The 26251-nt window shown below is 38.3% G+C and overlaps 1 protein-coding gene across 2 annotated transcripts in view; it reads right to left on the reverse strand.

Annotated features, from left to right (window-relative positions):
* The window catches only part of SLC10A7 (solute carrier family 10 member 7), a 187813-nt gene that overhangs the window by 145855 nt on the left and 15707 nt on the right, over window positions 1-26251 (reverse strand). The window contains exon 4 of one of the 2 annotated variants that reach the window (XM_026647842.2): window positions 25533-25608. In XM_026647842.2, coding sequence (XP_026503627.1) covers window positions 25533-25608 — 76 coding nt within the window. Of the gene's footprint in view, window positions 1-25532; window positions 25609-26251 lie in introns of those variants that run through there. The other variant, XM_024207599.2, reaches the window with a different exon arrangement.

The following is a 26251-nucleotide window of genomic DNA, read 5'->3' on the forward strand; positions in this document are numbered from 1 at the left end:
TTCCTCTGTGTGTCTTGATTTGAGTGGTGGAAAGGGAGTGGAGGAAGAGGCAAAGCGGTCAAACTGGTGCAATCAGCGCCAAAACAGCAGCTTGTATTTCTGCTGTTGGATGTAGTCCTCGGGCACACATGTGCAGAGTGAAATGTAAACACAAGATACTCTTCTAGTGGACTCAGACTATTTGGCTTCTTTCTTGAACACCGTATTAGAGAGAATGAGAGAGATTGTCAAGTTTGAAACAGATAAATCAATTCTATCCTTTAAATTAAACCAGGGATCTTTTCTTTAAATTAAATTAATGGAGATATCCCATCTCCTAGAACTGGAAGGGACCTTGAAAGGTCATTGAGTCCAGCCCCCTGCCTTCACTAGCAGGACCAAGTACTAATTTTGCCCCAGATCCCTAAGTGGCCCCCTCAAGGATTGAACTCACAACCCTGCATTTAACAAGCCAATGCTCAAACCACTGAGCTATCCCTCCCCCCAGTTAAAAATGCCTGCTCACTCAAAAATGTCCCTTAGAATTGTTAAACATGTAATATAAGCAATAAATTGCAAACACATTTTCAGTGTGACCCGAAACTCCCCCACCCCCAGTCCCACTGTTTACAGCACATTAACATTACTTTGTCCTGAAGAAAGTGAAATTGTAGCAGCTAAGCCACAGAAAATAAGGCATGTAATCTTGTCCTTTATAACAATAATTTATTACTTGAAAGCTAAGAAATGGTGTTGAGGCTTTAAATTCTGCATGACTGCTAACATTTTAACTGAAAAAAATAAACAAATGAATGTTCTGTCCTTCATCTTGATATTTTCATCTGAATGCTAACAAACAGAGGGTTACAGTCAGATTTCTCTCTCTCCCCAGGAACTATCCCATTCTAAAACCATTACAAGAATTCAAAGCTAGCACTTACCCTAAAATAACACAGACTCAGATTTTATATAACACAAACAGGTGTTGATCACTAAAAATGTTAATTAGCATTTCATTAAGAATATCTATGTGGGGAAAAAGCAGTGATGTGCAGATATTCTGCCTCTGGGATTTGATCTGAATTCATTTTAGACTATGAAGCAATGATCTAAAATCTGTACTGAGACAAGTTAACCATTCTCACTGACAATTCTGGATAAAGAGAAAAAAATCTACCAACACTGGCCCATTTATGGCATAGTAGTTTTTTAAACACTAACTTACAATGTTTTTAAACTAAAATACAATTATATTTTAAATACAGAGAAGTGGTTGTAGTCAAAAATGTTAGGCTGCATAAGTTTGCCAACATATGTAATATAAACTTCTTGTTAATTCTACTAAAAAAAACACACAAAATATTTATATCAGACAGAACTACAGTCACACTTAAATATAACCAACAAAAGGGTTGATTAGGGATACAAATTTTCTCATACTGTTAATAATGGGAAAGACATATAGTATGTACCCATAAGTAATTCTCAGGTATCTTTGATCTTCAGCCCTAAGCAATTACTGTTGCCTACCATACCCTGGCCTCTGGGACTCTCTCAGAACCAGACATCTGGCTACTTTGTTGTTTTAGACTAATCTCATCCCACGAGAGCTCAAGAAATGACACCAGGCAAGGAGGGTCCTGGCAAGGGAAAAATCATTACAGTATCAGCAGATTCTTTGAGTGGACTAGAGTATCAAAATTGTCTTCAGATTTCTATAGGGGGCTTGTGGGCTGCTCTGTTGTGCAGTTTTGCTTTACAATAACAAAAGGGAGTGCATATTAGATCTTTAAGGACTATCAATCACCTTTAAGAATCCATGGAATGACAACAGTGAAAAGAGTACAAGAAAAAACTAGAAGGGATAAATAATTTAATCAAGGTTTTATTGAATGATCAACTGAAACACACAGCATGATTGAATAATTTGAAGTTATAGAATTCCAACTTCCTACCTAACGCTTCTTCCTTTTGATTGGTTGACTTTCAGGAGTTTTAGCTGCCGGTCAAATCAGCAATGTTATCATTAAAGTACCCCTCTGTCTTATTGCTATGATAGTGCCAGATTCACCATCATAATATCAGATGATGTGCAATTTACAATGCATTGTGTCCACAGGGGCAGATAGATTGGCACAGGCACGTGCCCCAAAGTGCGTCCAGGTCATCCCCATCCCAAGGGATGTTTTCCATGACTAGAAGGCAGTTTTATTTTAGGGCCACGGCTACACAGGCATCCCACAAGTAGAGGCTACCTGGGAGAAGTGCTGAATCTGCAGGTATTCCAGCCTACATAATCCCATCCCTCCTGGACCTACCTTGTCCAACTGGTGGGCATTGTTGGATGTGGCTCTTCAGGCCAAGTGCTGTTGCAGCCAGCTTGCACCCCACTACTAGAAGATTTTTCACGGAGAGTAGCTAACCATCTGGTGCACCAGCAAAATGCAGGGGGCTCCTTTCCCCCATCCCCTATAACCCTTCCCTGAGCCCTGGTCCTGCACTGAGAATGACACAGACTCAGAGAAGAGATTCTCAAAGCCCAAATTTGGAAAAGGGGCCCAGACTTGGAAGAGACAAAAATTTCAAAAATGAATAAATAAATAAATTCTGAAGGAAATAAATATCTGTTTGTCATACAATACTATGATCATTATCTGAGTTACACAGTCTGTAAGGCCCACAATGTTTAAAGGAGTTGGGGGGGGGGGGGGGGGAACCAACCAAACAAAACAACCACATACCAACACTAGCTTAAAGGAGATCTCTTTTTGCCTTTTATCCTGTTTCAAAATGTTCACCTTGATTTTTTTCCTGCCTCCAGCAAAAAAATAAAAAATAAATAAAAAAGGAGTACACTAAAGAATGTCTGCTAGCTAAAACATTATCTCCAATTGTACCTATGTTTCCTAGTTCCAGCTGTATTATTTAACTTTGTTTCTTTTTATTTATTTAAGTATGCAGTTGCACTCTGGAAATCTTTGAACAAATTCCTTAAACCATATATATCTATAACAGAATTGACTCTTAGCTACAAAAAGGTTAAGATAGGTGCCTTAGAAACAATATAGACAGAAATAGTTTGATATTCCTGCGTTAAATCTTAGTGTGGACCACATCTTCAGAGAGAAATCATCTCTGATATTTCCCCTTTTATTGCTAATCACATAGACTGCTTTCTCTTCCAGTATCATCACATAAATTCCCAGCATCAATCACAGTAATTAAATAGAAAAATAATATTAGGAAATCATTTTAATGCATTTTCAGATGTCTTTTAATGCAATTTAACATCTGAAAACAAGGAGAATGCAAAGCAACATGTGCCTAACTAACTCTGTGAGGATCACTAACAAGTGCTCTGCAGCCCATCAGGGGTCTAAATCATTTATGAAGACTGAATAGATCTTGTTGGGTATCTCCCCCTTTTTTAAATGTTATTGTTATTTGTATAAAAACAGGGTGTTTACTCCTTAGGAACAGATTTGCTCATACTGGTTACTTCCCACTTAAAGTCACTTTTCTGTTTGTGACATCATAATCATCCCCACTGCAAATAACTACGACATCACTACTAGATTGACTTCTAGTGAAGAATGAACACAATGAGTACAAGTACTCCTAAAAGGAACAAAATTTTTCTTTGCATGCAACTACCTCCACTGGAGAAGGGAGAAATAAAATGAAATAATTATTTCGTGAATCACCAGTGGGTCTTTAATCTTCGTTCTGAAGATGCCAATGCCTACTGTTTCTCTGCTATTGTCATCTGAACTTCCACACTTTTCTAAGACATCGCTTTTATTGACTAGTTTGTAAAAGACTCCAAAAGATGGCTTTAAATGCTATGCTAGGGGTCAGCAACCTTTCAGAAGTGCTGTGCCGAGTCTTCATTTATTCACTCTGATTTAAGGTTTCGCGTGCCAGTAATACATTTTAATGTTTTTAGAAGGGCTCTTTCTATAAGTCTATAATATATAACTAAACTATTGTTGTATGTACTGTAAATAAGGTTTTTAAAATGTTTAAGAAGCTTCATTTAAAATTAAATTAAAATGCAGAGCCCCCCGGACTGGTGGCCAGGACCCGGGCAGTATGAGTGCCACTGCAAATCAGCTCGCGTGCCGCCTTCGGCACATGTGCCATAGGTTGCCTACCCCTGTGCTATGCATTCTAATTAAACAGCTAAGAATTTAGTAAAAGTTATTTGTGCATCAGCATCTCAGTGAATCAGAACGGAGGATGTTGCTGCTTATACTCTCATGAAAGCTTCTAGAATAATACAGAAGGCATGGAATTCAACAGCAAGACTGCTCCATATAGGTGTTGTTTATGCACAAGAAGGTTTTTTTAGCCATGTTTAGAGTGTGATGGAAGCTGTGGAGAGTCAGCAAATCAGATTACAGAGAAGAAATTTACACTACAGATTACTCATTCTGTAGTAATCCTATACACTATTTCTGAGCTGCACAGGGCCCCCTGGCAATGGAAACAGTGAACATCTGATGGAGTACAAAACTGTTATTTTAATCATATTAATTAAAAATATACATAAGTTCTGCTTGCTTTATATCCAAATGTGTATGTTGGTTGGGTACGCATGAATTAGCCCACACAGCTAAGTAACCTCACAAACATCAGCATTGTTTTTATGCCCTTTACACACATTTGTTCAATAAAATTTTCTTCTATTAAAAGGTTTTCCATGATGTCAACCTGCAATACCTCATTTGATTATTTCTACAGAGCAGAACCTGTCATAAGCATGGATGCATGTCCCTGGAATGGAGGGACATATGAATCTTTAGCGCATCTGGCATGTAAATATCTTGCGATGCCAGCTACAACAGTGCCATGGGAATGCTTGTTCTCACTTTCAGGTGACATTGTGAACAAGCAGAAAGCATTATCTCCCGTAAATGTAAACAAACTTGTTTGTCTTAGTGATTGGCTGAACAAGAAGTAGGACTGAGTGGACTTGAAGGCTCTAAAGTTTTACATTGTTTTGTTTTTGAGTGCAGTTATGTAACAAAAAAAATCTACATTTGTAAATTGCACTTTCACAATAAAGAGATTGCACTACAGTATTGTACGAGGTGAATTGAAAAATACTATTTATTTTGTTTATCATTTTACAGTGCAAATATTTGTAATAAAAATAATATAAAGTGAGCACTTTGTATGATATTGTAATTGAAATCAATATATTTGAAAATGTAGAAAAAATCTAAAATATTTAATAAATTTCAATTGGTATTCTATTGTTTAACAGGGCAATTAAAACTGTGATTAATCGCGATTAATTTTTTTGAGTTAATCGTGTGAGTTAACTGGGATTAATCAACAGCCCTAATTAAAATACATGTTTTAAGTGGCAGAAGTGGGGAACCTTTAACCCAGTTCCCAATAACTAGACACTCTAGATTCTGTCTCCGATTTAAACAAATTTTATATGTATTTTATGTACAATTTTTCAGACAATTTGTTATCCTTGATATTGAACTAGAAATGAGTATTGCCACATGATTCATTGCTGACTCTGTATGTGCATGTTATTTTTTTCATTTACATCCAAGGTGTATGAACAGAACTAGCAGAAAACAGCTGTAAATCACTCCTCCCACCCCAATGCAACAAAATTGTGGACTTCTACCTTCATTGGGGCTTGGGACTTAGGAAGGGCTACACAGGGTAACTCCATACATTTTCCATGTTGCAGAGCTACATTTGTTGCAAAACTCTTGTATTTGTTAACTTATTTTTCATCTCAAAGTCAGGCAATTGTTCAACCTATAAAAGTTTTCACTGTATACTCCCTAGGTACTGAATAATTATTGGGCTAGATTAATTTATGTCTCCTGAAGAACAACATACAACAGGAAAAGTTTTGAGATAAATGGTAATAATGCTCTAAGACTGAGTCAATAAAGATACAAGTATCACTTAAACCACAGATAAGGCTCTCCTATAAAATCTATTGCAATGGGCTACAGTGAAATCTTGACTTTCTTTTGCCATTTTAAACAGTATAGTGATACTGTAGAGTCCCTGAATTTTGCTTTATTGTAAACTAAATTTCTTTGTAAACATGTCAGCAATTAATGGATGAGAATACAATGCTGTGCTAAAAAAATATTTACCATTTTGTGTCAACAGGACACTTTGCATAAGGCAACTAGCCAAAGCTAATTAGTGTTGATTAAATCAGGCTCTGCAAACACTGTAGGCCTGATTTTCTTTTACACTGCTTTTACTCCAGTGTAACTGCTTTGACTTCAGTGTAACTGCTTTGACTTCAGTGGAATTACTTCTGTTTTACGTTAATGCAAATGAGAAGAGAATCAGGCCCTGAGCTCTCAGGTACCTCTAAGTAGCACAGATGTTCATTCTCTTGCCCATAACAGCTAGTATCTGCTTAATTAACAGGAAAACCCAATACAACAATTGCTTCTTATATTTGAAGAAAACTAACAAGAGCAGTGTCACATCACAAAACTTCAGATTACAGTATACAATATAGGAGGATACAGCCCAACACAATGAAATTTCTTCCTTCTCCTCCTCCTTCCACAAGATTCAGAAAGAGAGAGAAGTTTGAAATATAGGGGAACTCTTACAAGTTGCTTAATTTGGCTTATACTGTATATCAGCATTAATTTCCAAAAAGATGGATTAAAAACACGAAAGATTCTAAAATAAATAAAATAATCAGCCAGCAACACAATCTGATAAGGAAGCTGCCTTCCACAGAGATACTGTATGTTAGGTTAGCACATGGAGTGAGCTGCTTATAAAGGAAAAGCTTTGTTTTATGTAATGGAGGCAGAGGATACTGCTGAGAGTAAGCAGTTTGGGATGCAGGGAGACAGAATCCTTCACTACAAATTTTAATCGTGTTGCATATTGTAACCTGGAAGAAGGATTACAAGGTAATATGTTAAAACTGGCTGACAAATGTGGAAGGACATAATTAGTACAAAGGTGGAAGTCAATTAAATTCAGGATGGTCTTTACAAACAAGGTAACATGCTTATTTAATGAGTGCAGTGAATTATATGGACAAAAAGCACCAAAAGAAAAAAAAAAATTTTTAAACCCTCTATCCTGTTAATGCAATAGAATTTTCACACACTGCAGCCAAAAAACAAAGTTTGGTTACCATTCACACAACTGTTACTCAGCTTCCGCAGACACTTTAGTATTTTGATCATGTATATGTCATTAACATTCGGACTTTCATGCAATGTGGTTGAATCATAGGTATTGTGGAAACCATTACTCCGAATATCTCATTCTTTTGTGCATGTAAAATATTAACTATAACATTTCATTAATGTAGGATTTTGAAAGTAATGCCTAGATTTAAAAAAAATGGAAAGGAAACAAATTAAAAAAGAGAAATGCAAGTGCTCATCAGGCACTTTGTCATTATTTGTAAGCAAAGAGAATTTCTGCATCTGGGAAGGGTCTGGAGACTTGTCAGTCGGGACTGTCAGGAGGGTTTGAAAAGCCAGTAGTAGTGGGTTATGTACTTGTCAGTTATAGGGTCACAATGGGAGAGTTTATGAAGCAATAGCAGTGGTGAATGACTTTCTTTTCATTATGGATTCATGTATAGCATACTCAAGGCCCTTCATTTTTGGTTTGCATTTTGTTTTAAATTTCCCAGCAATTTAACAGCATTTATTATAAAAATTAAATGGGTGAAAATCTGTGCAAATATTAACTTCACCGTTTTCTGGGTAAATACCAAGGTTAATATTGGGGAAAAAGAGGACCAAAAAAAGCAACAAATAGCAAAAAAGTAAGAATACTGAAAGTAAAGGCAGATTAATGCTGTCATTTATTTCATGAACTGTACATTACCATTAAGTACACATATGAATACATATGAGTGTGTGTATCTTCCACAACATGGTCTTAATTTAAGTCAGCCTGGCATTTACATTTAGAGTAATTTTCTAACAAATACATCTATGTAATATAATGTATTGGATTTTCTTAACATAATCAGTATTTCCATGTACTTGAGTAGTCCAAAATTCGGGTGAAAAATCAATAACAATGCAATAACAGCTTCCGTAAAACCGGAAAATATTTTGTTAAACGTCAATAAAATTTGAAAACAAAGGGCCTTAAGCATACTGTAGTATTGCATGCTATTCTGTGTGTATTCCAAACAAACAGAGCCCACTGTCCTGATCTTATTGCACTTGTGAGAATCAGGAATAAAACATTTTACATTCAAGAAGAGTTACACTTATATAAAAACATCATGATAGGAGAATCAGGTTGCATGAAAATAATCTATATAAGAAGTACACGTAGGAACATGATAGCATTTGTAGGCCACAAAAGTTTGTAAATAGGGTAATACTGAGCAATTCCTCCCAGACTTGCACCTTAAGCAAGCTGTGTTGTTGGCTGAAAATAAATTGTATAATATATGGCTGTTGACTTAATTATGAAAATAGATACCTTAAAGAACATATATAAAAAGTCTAGCTCAATAAATATATATTACATCATTAGGGCAATGAAACTATAAGTATATGAGACCAGGATTTTATTTATTTATTTATTAGAGACTGCACATACAGCACCAAGAAAAAAATTATCTAATATTTTGCAAATAACATATGATTGTGTAATCTAAAAGAGTATCAAAATGTATCCATAAAAACAGTTCTATGTGTGACCTTAATTTTATCATTTATTCAATTTTGGATGTTTAACAATCCAACTGTAACTTCTTCTGAAGATAGCTTTTTTTGTAATAAAATTACATAATTTCTCATGCAAGTTGTTTCCTTGTAAATGTTTATTTTGAAACAAAATAATTTTCTCAAAGTAGGAAGACCCTGACAGCACGCACACACTTTCCAAGACAGATAGATCTTTCCACAATTCTCATTATCAACATGCTTCCTTTTAAATTAGCCTATACTTTAAAAGAAATTTAAATATCTCAGTAAAAAATACAAGTACTTACGATTTGTATCTGTAGTACATAAAAGAAGTGCACCCTAAAGCAAATATTCTTATTTTAATATTATGTGAAGGATTTAAAAGTAGAGTCAATTTGGCCTAGAATTTGAATAGCGTGTAAACAAACGGTTATAAATAAAACCACAGGAGCTAATGCCTTCTTGCAAATCCAATGCCCTCTGCAGGAGAAGCAGACAGAACAGGAAGGGCTCCCCTTCTGTTCATACCCGCCTATTGTTATGCTATTACAAGTGGCACATATTACCCAATCTCAGCACTTTTTAAAAGGAAGGGGATTGGCCACTAGCAGCCCTCCTAACAAAGGATAGCTGTCATAGGCCAGCAGGTACCAAAACACCACCCTGGGAAACGGTTGTTGAACAGGGACCAACAGACAAAGAAAGGATTGTAGGATAAACGGCCTGACTCAGGGCGTTCTTTCTGATCCAGCAAAAGGACAGGACCTTTGGTGCAAGAGGGGACCCCAATCTTTTCTGGGAAGAGTTGGAAGGACTTGGCTCAGTCTGCATCCTTGTTTTGAATGAAAGGATGAACATGTGACAACAGACAAACCCTGGGTGGGGTTTGAAGGACTGTTCACCAAGCGGAGCCCTTGTTGGAGTTAGGGGATGATCTCCGGTAAGCTTATTTGCATGGGTGTAGATTCTTTTATGTTTCTCTGTAATGCTTTTACCTTCAGAATAAATGTGCTTGCTTAGGAAGAGCTGTGTGATAGTGTAACTATGGACAACTACACTGCTTACTGCCTCTGAGGAGAGAAGCAAAACAGGCCTGCTTAGGCAATCTGTTTTTTGCTGGGGATATCACAGCATAGTCAGAGAATTGTGCAGCTGAAATACCCCAATCAGGAGGGAGAAAGATTCAGGTCTCCACCCAAAAGAGATGATGGCAGAGGAGGCTGGAGCGGGTGCCCTTGCTGGACCACAGAGTGGTAATACAGGTGCAGGTTGCCATGATCTGTGACAGGTGCATCATAGATAGATTAGAATCATATGCAAGTCTATTGGATAAGTGGGCAAATAAATAGTGGTCTAGTGGACAGAATTCTAGAATGGGAATCAGGAGACCTGGGTTCTATTCCCAGCTCTGCCACTGACCTGCTATCTGACCCTGAACAATTCCCTTTGCCTCTCTGTACCTGATTCCCTTCCAACCTTTTGTCTTTCTCATCGATTCAGATAATAAGCACTTCAGTGCAGGGATGGTCTCACTGTGCATGTGTCCGTTCATTAGCACAATAGAGCTGTAATCATCTAGACTCTGTAAATGCTACTATTTAACAAATTAATAATAATAGAAAAGGTTATACTGATTAAACACTCTTTAAAAAGTGCACACTATAAAAATTATGATAGCTGTAAAATAATGAATATTTTAAAAAAATAAAGTTCTTAAATCATCACAGAATGAATGTCTTCCTCACTTAGGAAAACTTGGACTAAAACCAGAATAGATTGTGAAAAGTTACAATGATTCTGATCTTCAATATTAGTGAATGCAAATACCCCACCAATAACATGAAAACCTCTCTGAATGTTTCATGTCCCAGTGCTATGTCTGAGGAAGAACTTTTTAGACTGAATTATGCCTTCCATGAACTTGATCTTTCACCCTAGTGAAAACTCTCTTACAACTATAATTCTAAAGTTAATGATGAGAGGTTTAATTTGCTTTCCAAGCAGAGACAAAACCTTTCTGAAATATTCTCACTGCCATGACCTTACTCTATAACTTAGAGTTCACCACATGTAATAATTTACTTTGGCCTATGGGACTCATTGAGATATCCTTTGAAAAGGATTTGGATAGATAGCTGGAACTGAGAACATAACATTTCTACAATGTTGATTTCTCATTATGCTTTGAATAACAAGCAAACTAAATTAAACATTTCTAAAATATAACAATATCGTGAACAAGATCTATTTATGCGTAGACACCACACCACTTTTATACATTAAAAACTTAATGATAAAGAACTCTGCTGCAGATAGAAATGATTTTAAAAAACCCAAGTCCACACATTTTTTCAGGATTCAAAATGTTTATATAAGTAACATATGTAAACTGCCAAATTAAACTCTGAAAACATATCATTGTTCTGGATCATTAGCTCAAACATATTTCAAGGGTTGGGGTATTTTTTAGTTTGTAGGCTACATAATTACTAGAAATTGAGGCTCTTGTGGCTGCCTCTTTCTCTCTTGCTGATCCAATCACCTGCCATCTGTTTGCTTGTTTGCTCACTGTAGCTCTTATTCAAATATTCAATTTTTGTACAAAACATTCTGAACTAAGCTCTTCCCTCAGATATGCATTTCCAAATACAAACAGCTTCTATTGGAGCTGCATGCATGTAGTTGAGCACAACGTATAACCCTCTGCTATTGCCACGCATACATATTTCCCATCCATCCATGTTAACCTATGTCAATTATGGAAGTAAATGGAGGTAGGGAGGTTGGGTGTTTGGTTCTGCATGGCAGAAAACGTGATATGCAGCAGCAAACACCTGAAAAAAATCTCCACTGCCTAGCTGAGTATTCTGCTACGGCAGTCTTAAGCATAATGAATTGCCAAAGGCTAAAGGGCTTTACTTCAGCAAACCCATATAGAGTTTACCAGCAGTTCTAATGTTGAGGTCAAGATTTTAGGCTCCCATTTTTGAAAAAGTTAGGCTCCTAAGTCAGAGGGCTAATTTAAAAACCACTGAGGCACCAACTCTAGTCATTCATTGCTGCTAGGTGCTGAGCACTTCTGAAAAATCAACCCACCAATTTCGGAGGCTAATTCAGGAAAATTTTGATGTTTAGAATCTTTTGAAAAATCCTAAATTCTTACAAGTAATCTGTAAAGAAAAAAATAGGTTTGTGCCCTTCTTTTCTTTTTTTTTTTTTTTTTATAATTAAAGGAGGCCTAGAAGGTTTTTTTCTACCCTTTTATTTTAAAAATTCAGGATTCATTTACTTTGTTTTTCTTGTCTTTATGGATGACCGAAGAACTGAGATGGTAGGGTTGTGACATCACCAATACCAAGGACGTGAACTATTTTGGTTAGGGCTATGATGATATTTTTGTTTTTTAATTCAAATAGTTAAATCAATGCAACCCCTTGTACAGATGGAGTTCTACTGATATAAAGGTACTTATACAGGAATAGCTTATAGTAAGCACCTTTACACCAATATAGCAGCGACTTTTTGGAGGAGAGGAGAGGTTTGCACTACTTTAAGTATACTGAAATAGTTAAAACAGTACAACTTTTGTATGTAGACAAGACCTTAATCTCATTGTTTGGGACTCTGTTTTATTTGTCTTTAAAAAACAACAACTAATATTTAACTCAAACATCTGACAAATAGCGGAAAGGAAAGCTAAAGTATTTTAGGCCTTCTTTCATATGTGATAAAGAAGCAAAAACAAAACAAAAAAGGAAACAAATCATTTTTATTTCTTTTTCAGGTACCCTTTAAAGGTAATGGTCAAATAAACCAAAAATCGAATTTAATAAAGATCACACAAGTATTAATTGGATTAAATCAGAAACTAATCCTGCAATCTCAAAACAAAAAATAAAATTTAAGAAAAATGAACTACAGGATCATTTAATTCCCAAACTTGAATCTCACATTTTCTATCCTTCATATATTACCAGTCAGTCAGCAATTATATACATTTGTCCATTAGGTCAGCTACAAATATTATGTGACATGATAAAAAAATACTTTCCTAATATACACAGACACACCGAATTTACACTTTTGATTTAAACAAACAAAACAAAACTAACAATTAACAGAAGTAACCAAAACCACAAAAATACAAGCATCTGTTAGTCATAGTTCAGAGATCACACACTTCAAGAAAGACAATATTTTCCTTGATTGAATTCACTAAAGATATTCTCACTCTCCTAATTACAGGGCATATTATCTTCTTCTCACTAGGTGTGTCCAACTCCCATTAACTTTAAGTCAAGTGGAGAAAATAATCATGATTGTTCAGATGCTCACAATGTTCTATATACCCTCATTCAGATATAATCATCTCTTTTCAAAAGAAGAAAGATGAATACCTGTTTGGCTCTGGATTAATGCCTGTTTTTGATTAAGCAAGAGAAAATAACAGTTACATTTTGTTAGACTTGTAAATAAACTGTAACTTTACAATCAAAATCCAACAGCTACAATCAGTCACCTCAATCATATTCAGTAGGTCCTTATTTTGAAGTAGTCCCATTGACATCTATGGATGGGTAATGAGGCAGAGGGGGGGTCAAGAGGCCCCCTTTTTTGTTAATTGCACAAACTGGATAATGTTCAAGGAATGATGCAAGGTTGTGCAGTTTCTATTCTGCTTTAATACAGGTTTAACATCAAAACTTCCATGTATAAAGATTAAATATTATGGTTTAATAATAAATATTAAAGTAGCTTCTGATTTTTAAATCAGTATAAGGCACAGTGGAAACTACAGCTGTCTGGCAGTAAGATTCAATATGCCAATGTAAAAAAATAATGGTACTTCCCAACCAAATGAATACTGCTCATAAATACCACCTATTCTATAAAATTTTGTTAGAATATAAGCAACGGCTAGAATTAAAATGTCATGAGGTGTGAATAACTGGGGAAATGTAGTATTTATGTGTCACTCAGTTTCCCTCTTCAGTGTCGTATTGTTATCTGCCTGAATCAATCATCATGGCAAATCCCAAAGGGCCATAGCTTCCTTGTAGATCAAGTTCCATCCAGATAACAAGGTCTAGCTGGATATTACGTTTATCTTATTGTGTCACCAAAGCTTTCATTGACCATGTCATCAATGGCCATGTAGACATTCCTTGGTAAACATACATTGTAATTCATTGGTCTTCCGTCTTAATAATATGTCCATTCCAAGAAAGCCAATCAGTGCTGATGGAAGCGGTTGCTGAGTTCAGCTTAGGATAGTCCCATTTCTGATCTTGTCCTGCCGCTTAAAATGGAGCAACTGACAACGATTACAAGAATCAAAATGTCAGTCCAGTGGTCTTCAGCCTTCTTCAGTGCACATGTTTCACTTCCATAAAACAGAGCTGGTATAACCAAGGGTCTAGAGATCTGCAGCTTTGTAACATGCTTAATGTCATGACATGCCCATAGAGAAGGGCCCGAAGCACAGTAGCAGCTGCTCTTATAGGTGCGTCCACATCTTTTGAGCATCCTCTGGCACTGCAAGACGCTGCCCAAGTATTTGACGATTGCCACCAGCTCAGTGTCCCATGCAAGCAGGTTAAAACTGATCTGGTTGTAATCTGGAGGCTGCTTGACAGTAATGGCCAGGGATTTAGTTTATTATTGAACACCTGCCTGAAAGCACAGAGTTAAATCACAGGGGGATTAAGGAACTCAGGAAAGGTAAAACAATGGCCCAGACAAGGAACATTCCCTCAAACAATAGCCAGGTTTATAGCCATATGAGGAATTCCTCAGTCCCAACACTGGCAACAAGGGGAGTTCCAAAGACACTGGTCCGCTAAACATAACCCTAATAGAAAGGGAGGGAAGAGGTGGTCAGAGAGTCTGGCCAGAAGGGGTCTGTGAAAAGGCTGATAGACTAATGACATATCTGCACTTTGAACTGGGGGCATAATTCCCAGCTCGAGGCGGCATGCCCAGGCTAGTTCTGATCAAGCTGGTGTGCTCAAAATAGAAGACAACAAGGAGTCTGGTGGCACCTTAAAGACTAACATATATTTGGGCATAAGCTTTCGTGATTAAAAACCTCACTTCTTCGGATGCATTTTTACTCACGAAAGCTTATGCCCAAATAAATCTGTTAGTCTTTAAGGTGCCACCAGACTCCTTGTTGTTTTTGTAGATACAGACTAACACGGCTACCTCCTGATACTTGACAAAATAGAAGGTAGCCACAGCAGCATGAGCAGTGGGAGGGCCTAGCCATCCCAAACACAATCCCGTCTGAAATGCTAGGAACGTACTTGGGGCGGCTAATCCCCTCCCACTGCTCACCCTGTCATGGCTACTCTATTTTTAGTGAACAAGCTTCATCAGAGCTAGCGCATGTGCATCTCCTCGAGCTGGAATTTATAACATCAACTCAGAGTGTAGACATACCCTGAGAGAGACAGAAAAAGACAGAGGGACCAATTTGCAAGCCATGTAGGGTATTTTTCCAACTCAGAGATGCGGAACAAAACAGACCCGCCTGAGCTATGGATAGAGAGGCTAAGATTATCTAAGGGAATACAAGCCTCTATTTTAAATCTAATTCTCTAGGGCTCTGTTTTGAAAAAGCTGTGTCTGTATCATTACTAATGTAAGCTATCACAGGCTTCCAAAGAAAAATGCTTGCAGGCTCCAACCCCAGTTGGACCTGCTGAATAAGTCACACTTGGTACCCAGGGGACTGTAGCCCAGGCCCTGATCTGAGAGTGGGTGAACCACAGAATCCCACTGCAGGAGAGGTAAGAAGCCAAAGCCTGACTGCTGTGGGGAAGCACTCAGAGACCTCAAAAAGGGACAAGGATGCAGCCCAATAATGGTGACATCAGCCATTTCTATTGTGAACCTGTTTTCAGTCACTTAGGCCCAGATTTTTGAAATACGTAATTAGGTATTGCAATGCTGAGTTGCAGCATTGATTGAAAGCTTGTACAAAAATGTTTCAGTCATTTTTGAGTAAAGGAAAGCAAAGAAAACACTTTCCCTGTTAATAATAAAATTTTTGCAACTCTCTTTTCAACCGCTGGGAGGTATGAACTTGAAATTTAGCAAGGTAATAGCCCTCTATGGAAAACGTCTTTCAGTGTCTAATGAAAAGTGGCTCTTATTTGACCAAGTAATGAGCCTTTTAAAAATCTTTTGCTGTGCATGGGCAATAGATTTTGCACACCCTTCCTTGCTATGCCCACAAACCATGCTGCTAAGGAAGCTCACACCACATATAAATGTGGAGCTAACTGCTGTGCACTCATAAATGTAGATAAATTGCACATGGGCCGAGGCAAAGGTTTTGCAAATGCCTTTGATTCAATCAGGGCATGTTTCATCAAGTGTGGAGATGAGATCCTCACCCATTCTAACCTCTTTACACCAGGTAAAATGGCCAGAGCAGCATAAAAGGGCCCCTGAAAGCCCATGGTCAGATGGGGCCGGATTCCACTGGTGCAGGTACTGCAGACACAACTGTGAGGCTGCCTTCTGAAGACCCGCTCGCAAGCCTGGTGTAGGGAGCATGTCAGGGCAGAGCAAATGCACAAAGCACTGTGATGATTCCAGGCAGCATTTCAGCCCAAAGGGCAGTCCAGGGAAGCGGGTGTAACGCTGGGCTGTCTATATTATGTTAAGGACCTCTCCAGCTCCTGGAGCAGCACAGAATATGGAGGGCATAAAGGTGTCTTAAACCCACCTTAACCTATCCTTTGCCCCCCTGCCTCTAGCAACAGTGTCATCTCACTCTAAGGGTACGTCTATACTACCCGCCGGATCGGCGGGTAGTGTTCGATGTATCGGGGATTGATTTATCGCATCTTGTCTAGACGCGATAAATTGATTCCCCGAATCCACGCCTGTACTCCACCTCGGCAGGAGGAGTAAGCGGAGTCGACGGAGGAGCCGCGCTAGTTAACTCGCCGCCGTGAGGACGGCCATGTAAGTCGAACTAAGATACTTCGACTTCAGCTACACGAATAGCGTAGCTGAAGTTGTGTATCTTAGTTCGAACCCCCCCGCTAATGTAGCCCAGGCCTAAGTGACTAATATTATCTCATTGTCTCCTTCTGCTCCAATCGTCTATTTGCTGCATCCACCTGCTGTCTACAGTCTAATATTTAGATTGTAAGTTCTCTGGGGCAAGGACTCCGTTATACATTTGTACAGTGCCTAGCACAACGAGGCCTCGGCCTCAATGCTCTACCACACGAGAAATGAAATAAATAAGTGAGCTGAAAAACAGTTCCCAGAGAGAAGCACAGGAAGGGAGCTCAACTATGTCCTTCCTCAGCCCAAATGCACTTTGTAAGATACTTCTCAAGATGCACTGGAATAGAGGGAGGGCTCCTGCGTACGTTACAAAGGATACAGGGAAAATCCCTGCTCTAATACGCCTTAGATCTGCAGCTGGGAAAGGGATAAAGCAACTTCACCACCCTATCTTTTGTGAGACGAGCTCTCTCCTGCAGACTTTACAAGGTGAGGAGAGGGGCTGCTTTCAGCAGACAACCAGGGCATTCTGGGGGCATACGGGCAAATAGTAAATAGGATGAAAGCTTAGATAAAAGTTCTAAGGCCAAAGCTTTCCCCAGCACTGATGCCTGCAGTTAATAAATCAAAATGGTCTGATTTTCAGAGATGAAGGTCACCTTCAGTTCCCACTGAATTCAATAGGGTTTGGGGTGCACAAAATTTTGGCGTAAGCCAATAAAGGTGGGGATTATTAAAAGTACTCTTTGTTGGCTTAACTCTGCTCCCACTGGCTTAAAGGCAATGCTAAATGCTTTTGAAAATCATACATGTAATGTATTGAACTCAGTATTATGCCTTTGCAGGACTAGGCCTCTAAATTATGTCTTCATTTTTTGCTCCCACAAATCGATCTATAAAAGTATAATAATCAGAGTTTAAGCTAAACACTCAAATATACAAATGCAAAATGGGTAGCTACATATGTTAACTGGAACTCATGTGTAAATATCTATTTGCATGCACAATTCCCCAGTCTGCATATTACATCAGTAGCTGGTAAATAAAAGGCTATTAAGGAAACAGGGTAGGAGTTAAGGTTCTGTCATTAATCAGAAACTAGCTAAGAGACCAAAAACAAAGAGTAGAAATAAATAGTCAATTTTCAACTTTTCACAAGGTTAACAGGAGGCATCCTTTGGATCTGTACTAGAACTACTGATGTTAAATATGAATGAACAGTGTGGGAGAAAAAATTGCAGATATCAATATGTTTTAGGTTAGTCAAAACTTGAGAAGACTGTGAGGAACTTAAGAGGTTCCTAACAGACACTGTGGCGGATTAAGTCCAGATTGTAAGTAACAATTCGGACTACTCATATGTACTGGTGGGTACAAAAAAACCATTCAATGGAAAAATAACAGCCTCAGTCTGACAGTAAAATAAAAGCTATTTGCTCAAAGAAAAGCAGTGGTCAAAAAATAAACAACACATTAGGATGTATAGAAAATAATACCAGAATACAGTAGGTGGACCACTTCTCTGTAATGATAAAGCAGTTCCCGATGTATACACAGTGTGTGCTCACAGTTACTTCTCTGCATGTGTATGTGTACAGTGCAGCTTAACTAAAGATTTTCACAAATGCAGCCCTTCAGGACCAGTCCTGCCCTCATGCTGACCCCACCCCCTATACACATATGCCAAAACCTGAAAAATATCCATTAATATATACTATAACTTCCAGGTTATAGTTACATTTTCATAACATCTTAGGCAAGATCACTTGAGAAGATTTAACATACTGTCACAAAAGGGTTACATTAGAGAAGGAAGCCAAACATCGTAATATGCATATTTCCTGTAAAGATCTTAAGTGATCTTCTTTCATAATATTTGTGCGTTACCATCCAGTGTCAAATAATACCCCACACAGTGGTACAAAGTAAAATACACAAAACATTAAGGCTTGCACTTTCTTTTACATTCATAGTATTTTGTTTTTTAAAGGTTAATGTACATATACACACAGTTCAAAGAAGCTTTCTGATATTTTTAGAAAAATCAATATCTTTCTTCTGACTTTACCATGTTGTTAGGGTTCACCTTTTGTTTTGTTTGTTTTTAATAAAAAAACAACACTGGAATTTTCCAGTATTTATTTGCCAGTGTGACAACTCCCATGCAGTTCATTTTAAAATATCAGTTAAAACCATTAGTTTATTTATTTGTACATAGCCTTTCAGGAAGGGAATCAAAGGGAGAATAACTATTTGTATACCTTTCATTTTACAATTTGATTTTTCATCTTTTACACATCCTTAAATAAACAAAATTTAAAAATAAATTTTAGTACTTTCCCCAATTATCTTGGTCCTGGAATACATTTATTATCTTTTTCATTGTATATATAGCAGCATCTTATTTTGGAAGCACCAAGTCCAGTATACAAAGCCAGGAGGAACATACAAAAAGAGAAGTCAATTTGACTAAAATTAAGGAGTTCTTTAGACTAGTTTTTTAATTAACTGTCAAAATAAAATAAAAAAAAAAAATCACTTCTACAATTTCCTCTTGTGAAGTAGTAAAGGGTCAGACTTCCATAACACAAATTGTCTGATGTGATTTATCTGCACAATACTATCCTGACTCTTGTGTAGTAAATTAAACTTTTCAAAATGTGTCATTAAGCCGCCCATAAAAGTCATCTCAAATTGTTTTTTCCAAAAAAATATGATAGACTTACAAATCTAATTTTCAGCCTATTTTTTTCAAAGAAAGGACTATACTTGCTCTCTGCCAAACACCTTTTAATAATATTTTGTACTTCCATAGAATCTTCCATCTGAAGATCTCAAAACTCTTATGAGTTTGCAACACGCTGTAATGTTGGTAAAATTATCGTCCCCATTTTACAGGCGCATAGAGAGACGTAGGGCAGAATTTTAAAGGTATTTAGGTGCAGATAATCATCTTGTATGATTTACAAAAGTGCCTTGCTCTTTAAACAAAAAATCAATGGGAGATAAGCCCCTAGGCGCTTTTGAAAATCCCATCAGGCACCTATTCTGCATCTTTAGGCACCTAAATACCTTTTATAGTCTAGCCCTTAGTGGTATTCCCAAGGCCATGATGAGAGTCTGGCATGCTGGCAGAGTTGGAATCTGAAAACAGATCTCTCTTTCAATTCTGTGTTTTCACTCCATAACCATCCTTCTCTAGTATTTCCCCAGTACCAAGAGATATCCTAAAAATAATTAACGGTACAGCCAGACAAATAGCATGGAAAACATTTCAAATTAAAAATTAGATCTTGGGGCTGTTATGAAAATGACATCTTTTGTATTTACTTGTTGCCTGCATTCATGGGAGCAGAGTTTTCTTAGGGTACGTCTATACTTACCCGCTGGTTCGGCGGCAATCGATCTTCTGGGATCGATTTATCGCGTCTTGTCTAGACGCGATAAATTGATCCCGGAAGTGCTCGCTGTCGACGCCGGTAATCCTGCTCCGTGAGAGGAGTAGGCGGAGTCGACAGGTGAGCCTGCCTGCCTGCCGCGTGTGGACCCGCGGTAAGTACCTTTAAGTTCGAACTAAGATACTTCGACTTCAGCTACGTTATTCACGTAGCTGAAGTTGCGTATCTTAGTTCGAACTGGGGGCTTAGCGTGGACCAGCCCTTACACACAACACATTTACCTGAAATTGGTTTTCCAAATAAACTAAATTGATTTGTGAGATAAGCAGCAGCTGTTTTAGAATTTTGTTTGTAGAGTTGATGAAGGTATCAGTGTGTACAGGGAAATGATAGAAGAAAAAAGGGAAATTAATGTGAAGGCTAAATGGGAGGAAGAAACAAGAGCGGAGAGAGAGTTGAGAGGATGGCCCACTCATCAAGATTTGTGTGACCTCTGTCAAAGGGAGATGAGCAGAGGTACATATGAGGATGAGCTGACACTGTCGACCCTCCCAACTGCCCCAATAGATATGAATTGGGGGATCTACAGAAAAGCCTATTCTTCCTAGTCAGCAATAGGTGCAGAATCTCCCGCAGCAGGAAGAGAAAAAACTGCCATTAGTGACTACCCTTACTCTAATATCTGCAGAGAAGGAACAGCTGCTCTCTTTTCTTGAACCCCTCAAGGACCATTTTGCTCTGCCATCCTATTAACGGCCTCACTGGATTCCCCCTTCTGCCACCCTCTGAACTCCAATACAGTATTTTAAATATCTTTTATTATTGGTCTTAGCATCCCAGACACTTGAACTCCATTTTTCTCTTTTGCTCTTTGCATACCCCTTTGCATTTCCTTTATTTCACTCTTAAAAAGCTTCAAAGTTTATTGCTCCCTAGAATTTTTATGAGCTCTACTTTTCTCCCAAATACCTTAAACAAGTTGCCATTCATCCACATATCGGAGTAGAGTCTAAGATGTTAGTTTTGACCTACAAAACCCTAAAGAGTTTGAGGCCATCTACTTGAGAAAATGCCTCCCCCGTATCATAATGCCACAGTTGCAACCAGAAGATGTCCTCAAGCTTGATTCCCCCTTCACTATAAAAGGCCGGGGAGTACTGGCAGCAGGCTCCCCATAAAAGCTAGTTTTCTCTGAACTGCTCTGACCCTCAAACTCTGAAATAGCCCCAATTAGTTGGTTTTCCAGGCGCTCTGCAAAGCCAATCTGTTTGAGCAGGCATTGTGGATGGCAGAGGCAGTGGAGTGCACTAGAGGTTTCATGCTGTACGGGTCATGTGTTTAGTGACCAAATGATGTGTGCAGTGAGGGAAGAGGGAGAAGTGTTACCGCTTTTGATGGTTTTATGTTCTGTAACTTCTGAGTCATTGTGTTCTTAAATGTGCATCAAGGGCACCCAGCACTTTGGTGGTCATTCTTTGGTGTAGAGTTTCTTTAGACCAAAACAGAAATAAATACATAAATATCGGCAGGTCTTATAGTTTTATAAATGCCAATGTATGCTGCTAATTAAATTCCTCATTTTACTGACACTGGATTTTTAAATTTACCTGGTTTTGCACCAAAAATCACAGTACAGCTGAAATTTAGAATCAGTGAACAAAGCTCAATTAGTTACTCAAACTACCCTTAAGATTAAATTCACTTACCGTTCCCTCCTTATTCAACAAAAGTATGTCCCCTCTAGTACATATGCTGATTTAAAAATAGATCCTTATAAAAAAAATTACAAATCCTCCCTTTATCTTCATAATTTCATGACCAAGTTTTCCAATTATGCAAAATCTCCAGTTATCCCAGTGGCTTCTAGCCTAATGGTGTTAGCAATCGCCCCAAGCATTTTAACAAATACTTGCTTGCTCTTATCTAGACCGAATAATAATAAAAATATAGCATTTATCTAATGTGTTTCTTATATAGTGCTTTTCCATCAGAAGAGCTCAAAGTGCTTCACAAAAGAAGATAAGTACCATTATCCCCATTTTTAAAGATGGGGAAACTGAGGCACTGAACAGTGACATGAATTGCCCAAAGTTACCCAGCAGGCCTGTGGCAGAGATGGGAATAGAACCCAGGTCTCCTGTGTCCCAGTCAAGTGCTCTGTCCACTAGGCCACACTGTCTAATGGTTCCTTTAAAGACTCACAGTTCTTTTTCTTCTCAGTACTTTAATCCAGAGAGACTCAATTATGCCTGCTATTTCAAACTAGGCATCTCAACTCACCACTTCATGTTTCTTACTAACATATTGCAACTATCCACCACCCCCTCCATTCTCTACCCTTATAAAATCCACTGAAGCCCTCCAAATCTCTAACTCTGTAAGAAGAATCATATAAGAAGAAGAATCAGTGCTTGATGAGACAACAGTAGACTAGAAGGGATAATAGTCAACAATCACTACCACCATGCAAACTGAATTTCACTTCAGATATTAAATACAACTTCACAAATCAGAGGTGATTTCAGTGACAGAGAAAAAGACATTGTTTTTCCTACATTAAAAAATTCTCATAACCATTGAGTTGAGAAGCTCTAGAACTTCCTTGCTTTGGAGCAAGGGATTGAAATTTGGCAGGGGCATTGCCCTGGTGTCAGTCATGTGCCTTTTGCTGTTCCGATTCGGGAAAAGAGCCTGAATGTGGCCATGCTGTAAGCCACAAATAAATAAACATTCTCACTAGAGATTTGTCAGAATTTGGCAACTAAATTCTCTATAGATTCCATCTGTATTGAGCATGCTTCAGACCAGAGCTGGAGAGGCTTTAGGGACATTTCCCTGCAACTGTTATTTCCAGCAGCCAGTGGCTGCTGTAGCACGAGGCACCAGAACTGAGAGCAGGGAGACTGTCTTTTGTGCTCTCAATGCTCCCGCTTCTGGTGCCCAGGGACTTTGGAGGAGGATGCACCCTGACTTGAATGCAGAAGGGACAAGAGCCAGACATGGTGGGGAGGAAGGTGAGGGAATAGATTGGGACAATGAGCTAGTGAGGGAAATTGGTATTGAGATGTGAAGTCCGAGACTGGGGTGGAGACTAGGACTGGCTAGGTGAAGAGACAAGAAGCTAAGGGGTAAAGCGGGCAGGCAGAGATGACTGAGACGGGGACAGTCTGGAGGGGACAGGGCAGAAAGGGTCCGGCTAGGGGGAACAGAGGCAGAAATATGTGACCACTAGACCACACTCCCCTCCAGAACCTAGTGTGGAACCAAGACACCCAAGCTTCACCAATCCTGACATCAGAACATGTGTGCGCAACCCACTGGCAAACCATATGTCTCATACCCCTCTAACCTGGTCCACACAAAGGATGACAACCTACTACTGCTATAAGTTGCTCCATGAGCTCAAGTGGCAGAGGATTTAAAAGTTCCAACTCTGCTGATGAACCATGGGGGTGTCAATATGATGATTCCTGATTGAATTTCTGTTTTACCAGCTTGCTTTAAAACAAAAACAAAAAAACCTAGGAAATTACATTTTAAAAAACCCTACATTAAAAGAACACTATTAAAGTTGAAAAGTACTCAAAAGTTAGAAAATGCAAAGCTATTTAGGCATTGCTTCACTCAGCGGAACAATACCTAACTGATTTAGGAGCCTATGTCTCATCTTCAAAAGGCACTTAGGCACTTAAGAGTCTAAACCCCATACACTGTCTATGGTATTTAGACTCTTAAGTGCCTAAATTCCTTTGGAAAATGAGACTTAGGCTCCTGTAAACATCTGGGCCTCAATTCCCTCATCTGTGAAATGGGAATAATACCACCCCTCCCCCCATCTCACTGGTGTGCAATGAAAATAAACATCAATATTTTTGCAGTACTCAGATACTATAGCAGGGGTCGGTAACCTTTCAGAAGTGGTGTGTCGAGTCTTCATTTATTCACTCTAATTTAAGGTTTTGCATGCCAGTAATACATTTTAACGTTTTTAGAAGGTCTCTTTCTATAAGTCTATAATATATAACTAAACTATTGTTGTATGTAAAGTAAATAAGGTTTCTAAAATGTTTAAGAAGCGTCATTTAAAATTAAATTAAAATGCAGAGCACCCCGGACCAGTGGCCAGGACCCAGGCAGCGTGAGTGCCACTGACAATCAGCTCACGTGCCGCCTTTGGCACGTGTGCCATAGGTTGCCTACCCCTGTACTATAGCTATAAATACAACAGAAAAGCCAAAGAGGAAATTAATAATTCTGACTTCAGAGCAGGGTTTGAGTAATGTGCAGTAAATGAGGAGAGAAAAAAGTAATGAACAGCTACCCATTCAGTGAGCATTGTCCATCATGTGCACTGAATGAGGTAGGGATCCTGGGCAAAAAAATTGTATGTGAACATGTAATTAAAGACTGCATCATACTGTATACACACGGGGACTGAATTAAAGTTGTCTGTACCTTTTTCTGGCATTTCCTAACTTTCTGAGCACTTCACTTTACAACCCTCTAATGGTCTTTTAATGCAGTGGTCTCCAAACTTTTTTGATTGTGCACCCCTATCAGTAAATAAAATTTTGAGCACGCACCCCCTGCCGCGCCAGCTACCATTTTTGCCAAAGCAAAAAAAATAAAAATAAAAAAGCCGCTCGGACTCCCGCCCGAACTGCCGAAGCACCAAAAAGCGCTCCTCCTGCTGCGTACCCCCAAGGATCCTCTTGCAAACACCCTGGGGTGTGTGCACCCCACTTTGGAGACCACTGTTTTAATGTAGCTTTTTGTGTGCAATAATTATTTGTATTGCCTCAGGATCCTAAACAGGGCTTAGCGCCCCATAATACTAAGCACTGTACAAACAACCACCACAAAGACTGTGTCCCTGCCCCAGGGAGCTCACTATCTAAGATTCAGACAATATACAACAGGTGAATAAATACACAAACTGGTAGGGGAAGGAGAAATACACCATAATAGAGATGGATGTGATTATATCACTTTGTAGCAACAGTGGTCTCAGTAGTCACAGGAGTTTGTCAGGATGTTACACCAGTGGTTCTCAAACTTTTGTACTGGTGACCCCTTTCAAATAGCAACCCTCTGAGTGTGACCCCTCCTTATAAATTAAAAAACACTTTTTTATATATATAGTTAACACCATTATAAATGCTGGATGCAAAGTGGAGTTTGGGGTGGAGGCTGACAGCTCGCGACCCCCCATGTAATAACCTTGCGAACCCCTGAGGGGTTCCAACCCGCAGTTTGAGAACCCCAGTTTACACGATAAATTTAAATTTGCCTTTTTTTGTATCCATGCTTTAACTTTGAGAGTCTTCATAAACTGTAATAATATGAAAAGCTCTATTTCACCAGGCTACATGTTTTAGCACATGATTTTGGTTACACAAATCAACAACAAATAAAATCAATTGTGAATAAAATAAAAACTCACCTCATTTCCACCAACAGCTTTGGTTAAAATCACTGCAGAAGATACAGGAGGTGGCATACAGCCTACAGTCTGCAAACTAAACACAAAAAAGGAAATGCAATATTTACTGCAAGACACTAGCACTAAACAACCATCAAAGCTGAACAGAAATGATTATTCATCACAAGCTCAACTGTCTAGTGGCTAGAGCACAGCACTAGGAAGCAAGACTTATGTGTTCTGTTATCATCCACGCCACTGTGATCATCCCTGCTCTGTGATCCTGAATAAATCAGTTAACCTTAGTGACTCTGTTTCCCCATCTGTACCATGGAGATTATAACACTTACAATTCACAAAATTGAGTCTTGATTTATTTGTGTGTGTAAAGTGCTTTGAAACACCACATCTATTATGGAAAATATGCAACATAAGACGTATGCATTTATTTTTTCCACAGAAGATACCATGTTCTAAAAATGTGGACCACTAAGAAGGGGGCGGAGGGAGAAGATGTAGGTTCATTATTTTAGGTTCACATTGTCCTCTTCTACTTTTCGTTAAAACATTTTAAAACACCACTAAATTTTTTATTTATTGCATGTTAAGAGACGTTGTCGAGTGTTTCATCTTTATTTGTATTTTCATTCTCTCTTGTAAAACTCTCAAAAGACTGAAGATAAAAATTTTCTTCCTTACTGTTTTTTTCTACATCTATTAGTCAAACATCAATTGCTTTT

The sequence above is a fragment of the Terrapene carolina genome, unplaced genomic scaffold, assembly GCF_002925995.2.
Source record: "Terrapene carolina triunguis isolate 2854851 unplaced genomic scaffold, T_m_triunguis-2.0 Scaffold66, whole genome shotgun sequence".
In the NCBI taxonomy this organism is placed as follows: Eukaryota; Metazoa; Chordata; order Testudines; family Emydidae; genus Terrapene; species Terrapene triunguis.